Genomic DNA, 4549 nt, shown 5'->3' with positions numbered 1-4549 from the left:
GTGTTATCACTCTACAGGGATCAGGGCATGGAGAAGCAGATGACCTGGAAGAACTTCAAGGAGTCTGTTTTTATGAGGCTGAAAAGGGAAAATGACAAGGTTTTTTTTCATGAATAGGGATATCACTTTTGTTGTTTTCCTCCTGTGTGTCTGTTAATGCCAAATTGTCATCCTGTGTGTTTTAAAACATTTACATGATTTCATTTTCTATTTACTACTGCTTTATTTACTTTTTTATATTTAACAGAAATATTATTTACTTTATTTACTTCTACCTTATTTTGTTACTTATATATTATATGTTTTGTATGACATAATCTGCTTTGTTTCTGTTCTTTACAATAAAGATGTTTTCTTGATTAATATCTACATGTCTCATTCATAAGTACATTATTTATACTACATGGTCCATATCTTAAATATAAATAATACCTTCGGAGTTTTTCTTTTGAAGGTAATAAATAAATATAAACACAATAACAGTTACTATTAGGATCACAGACTTTGCCCCAACCGGGTGTCGACCTGCGAACAGAAGAAATATCAGCTGGCTAAGACAGTGGTTCAGCACCATGGACAGCATCAGTAATGCTGCGATTTTATTGGCTGTCACTCTATGCCACCTAAGCACGTCTTGCCCCCGCGAGCTAGAAGTCAATTGTTTCTTTTAAAAAGTATAATTTTTAAATCAGTCCTTATCTATATTAAGTATTTACTTAAGGGGCCCTATTGTGCTTATTTTCAGGTTCATATTTGTATCAAGTGTCTCTACTGTGACGTGTCTCCATGCGTTAGTGTTCAAAAAGCTCTTTATTTGCCTGTACTGCAGCACCTCTTTTCACCCTCTGTCTGAAACCAGTCTGCTCTGATTGGTTAGCTGGCCGGCTCCGTTGTGATTGGTCATCCGCTTAGAGTTGTCCCGCCCCTTAGCCTATCACTTACAATGGGATGGAGTGCTAGCCAATAGCTTGGAGTGCTAGCCAATAGCTTGAGTGTCACAAAGAGATGTCACTATGTTACACATACAGTAGTTCCCAGGTTCCTTAATCAAGACATATTCAAATCTTGAGAAAACCCTAACAACCTGATTTCCTATAGACCCCACCCCCTTATAATCAGTATCACTTTACTATGTGAACTATACACCCTGAAGTTCCAGAGCAGGGACGTGCACACAGAAGCTTCAGAGACTAACTGGGCTTCCTGTGTGCAGAATCCGACCTGCAACAGAACATCTGCAGCCTCTGAAGGTAGAGCATGAGTCATTGTGTTTGTACCGACCTGCGTGTTGCTGTTTTTAATCTCTGTCAGCAGGTCGAAGCCGTGGCGAATGGTGACTGCCGGCTGGCCCGACAGAAGCCCGACTCTCATCAGCGCCAGGCGGATCCTCGTCAGCCAGTCCTGGCACGTCTGCCGGTTGGTGTAGAAGAACGTCCTGATACCCTGGGACACAGGAGAAGGGAATATTCCTTAAAGCTAATAAAGCCTTCTTTATTAATGACTGGTATTTCAATTGTCTTCTAAGGTCTCAGCACTCCTTCTGAATGTTAGTGCTGAAGAGGAGTGTGGAGCTTCAGGTTGCACACCTTCGGGGGGGCAGTGAGAGCATTGGCGCAGCCCTCGTAGGCGTTGTACATGAGCTTCTCCAGGTTCTCCACATACTGCAGCAGCAGAGCCAGGCGCAGCTGATTGGAGTGGTGACCATCTCCGTCCCCCCCAGTCCCGGCCCAGGCTCCCACATCCTGCTCTGGGTTCAGACTGTGGGCCGCCAGGTTCCGGATCATTCCTGAAACACAGAGGGGGGAGAATGAAGGGAGCTTTGAGACACTGTGAACCACAACGTCTCCAAGTCATGTCCAACAGGCGACTGGCATAATGACTTGCAGTATTACCAAAGCATTGTACAATTAGACAATTACAACATGCCTCTATACATACAGAAAATATTAATGTTGAACTACAGCACATTCAACTTGTTTTTCTGTTCAAGGAAAACAATGTACATTTTGAACATGAACAAAAACACATTTTGTAAAGTAAATCCAAACGTAAGATAAACCACCACACATCCTAAGCTAACTGCACTTTAAGTGTGTAGTGTAGCTAACTGCCACCAACTGTCAAGGAAGTGTATTTCATGAATAAGCCAGACACTACTTTGCAGGTTCAGATACTCAACAATGGCAAATTCATTGCAGCAACTAAATCATATTTTTTTGGACCAATTATGTGAAATTGGATAATTTCCCTACAATCTCTCAAACACAGCCGAGTGATTTAAAAAAAAAAGACGCAACTTTATCAGAATGTATTTTTGCTTAATAGGTAGCTTTCGCATATTGACCACATCACACACATTCTTAGGTGTCCCCTTATACCCACAATGGCGTATGCACATTAGCCTCATTAGTTTGTAACAACCTGCTATAGCATTCCAAGATAAAAAAGGCTTGAAACCCAAATGAATTGTATGTGTCTGTGACACACAGAGGATCTGGACTTCCTACCTTCGATGGTCTGGAAGGTGTCCTGAGCGCGGCCCAGCGGGGTTCTGAGTTTGGACAGCACGGTGAACTGAGCAGCCTCCCACACGGCCCACTGCCACATCACCGCCTCGGTCTTCAGCAGCACCCGCGGCACCACCCCCGGCCTGCAGCTGTCTGCAGCCGCTCGGCCGTCCCTCTTCTCCAGCCGCTGGCAGCTGTAGTACAGGCGCTCCAGCCAGGGGTCCTTACTGTCAGACAGGAATGAGAAGCTCAGCATTAAAAAGACATTCTGCTATGGTACGCACATTCATCTGCAGAGGGACTCGCTGGGATCCATGACTCAGCCATCCAGAAACTGGATATACTTTAATTAACCCAAAACAGTGGAAGAACAAACAATTCTTCACGTATTCATTTCATCTTACTTGCCAGTGCCAAAGACACATTTATATTATATGTAAATGTAATGGACAATGCGCAGTGGTTGTGGGGAATCTTTTTAATAATGGTGTATTATTCAAATATCAACTTGACCTCCTGAAGAAGAAAAATACTCCACTGTTCTCTCTTCTAATGGATGAACATTATGTTTGCTAGAAGGTTGAGTCACTTAATATTGCTTTCAAAATGTCTTAGACTGTAAGAGAACAGTAACAGAGGTTGTTTGAAATGCCTCCGTCACCGTGACGTACCCCCCGCGGTGCAAGACTCCGTACAGGATGAAGCTGATGAGGTCGCTGAAGTCCTGGGGGTGGAAGGTGGTGCTGGGAGCTCGGCTCATGTTGTGACGGATGGCCAGAGAGATCTCCCTCATCTCAGGGTGGCTGTGGTTACTGTGGGGTAACACAATCATCAAGTCACACACCAGACACATTCATTGACACCTGTCTTGTGTTAAACCATTTGGATATCAAAAATCGGAGCAATTAAGAGATTAAAAACCAGAAAAGGATTTTCCTTAGGACATGACTCCTTCAGTCTAAACTTGCATTGTATTATTATTTTAGTCCCTGTACATGAGTTGGAGTGTTTTTGGTTTATTTACTTTCTAAACCAATTTATCAAATTTATTTTAAACCTTAAGGTTTGAGGTCCTTGACCAAAAACAATTGAATAACTCACAGGAGGACTATTATTTATAAGCATTGCTTTCTGCCCTCCTACTTCAACTGACTTATATAGTGCATATATTCATATTGAGTTAGTTCAGGGGTCTGCAACCTTTTTGACCAAAAGAGCCATTTTGCTCCTTTTGCCAACAAAAATTAATTGTCTGGAGCTGCAAAACATATTTCATAGCTTGATAGCTAATAAAGTTGTATTTATTGTTATATCAGACAGAAACTACAGGTTTTTTGCATTTATTAGGCTATTTATTACGTTATATAAAACTGTTAACCTCTAATAAGAAACAAATAACTCCTATAAGGAGAATTAAAAATAATACAGAGGCCTACTTTAAAATAAATTAAACACAGCACTTGGGGAGTCATCTGCACATTTGGAGGAAACAAATATATAATTAAAATGGGCCCACTTTGAAATAAATAAAACATATAGCTGCACCCTAAAAAGAGTTAACGGTGGGGTAGGTAAAAAGGAAGAAACAAGCTCGAGTGCGCTAGAGTTTGAAAATACAAAACCGGAAAAAATCTGCCTCTTCCTTCAGACTTTCTTACAGAGTCCCTCCTCCAACACACACGAACGCGCACATGACAAATGAGGGCACGAGATAAGTTTGTGCACAGAGGGAAGGCTGACAGGCAGGTAGGTCATCCAGTTATTTTTGCCGGGCCGGCTCAGATGATTGGTGGTGCTTTTTACAGCGCTACGGCTTCCAGAGATTAATTTGTTATGTATTTATTGTCAAAGCATTTAATATATTCATTGCTATCGGGACGTTAAGAGCATTCCATGGAATATAACAAAAAGTGTTTTCTGAAATAAATGACATACCCCATTGAATTATGACTGAAGATCGTCAGCTGTCTTCCTCTCCCGTGTTGTTCCTCGATACGTAAAGGCTGCAGCACCGTTGACAACTTCTCTCTACATATCAAACA

At 41.8% G+C, this 4549-nt stretch overlaps 1 protein-coding gene across 1 annotated transcript; it reads right to left on the bottom strand.

Annotated features, from left to right (window-relative positions):
- Positions 1 to 20: 20 nt before the first annotated feature.
- Positions 21 to 3319, bottom strand: LOC104949073 (uncharacterized; the record flags this gene model as incomplete). Its single annotated transcript, XM_010775354.1, has 5 exons — positions 21 to 78; positions 1196 to 1443; positions 1587 to 1786; positions 2508 to 2734; positions 3179 to 3319. Coding segments are annotated over 5 exons (874 nt in total), but the record flags the coding sequence as incomplete, so codon positions are not given.
- Positions 3320 to 4549: the final 1230 nt, after the last annotated feature.

This window comes from Notothenia coriiceps, unplaced genomic scaffold, assembly GCF_000735185.1.
Source record: "Notothenia coriiceps isolate Sejong01 unplaced genomic scaffold, NC01 NC01_scaffold00015647, whole genome shotgun sequence".
NCBI classification, from domain to species: domain Eukaryota; kingdom Metazoa; phylum Chordata; class Actinopteri; order Perciformes; family Nototheniidae; genus Notothenia; species Notothenia coriiceps.
Note: the sequence above shows the minus strand (reverse complement) of the source record. Positions and strands in the feature narration are given on the sequence as shown.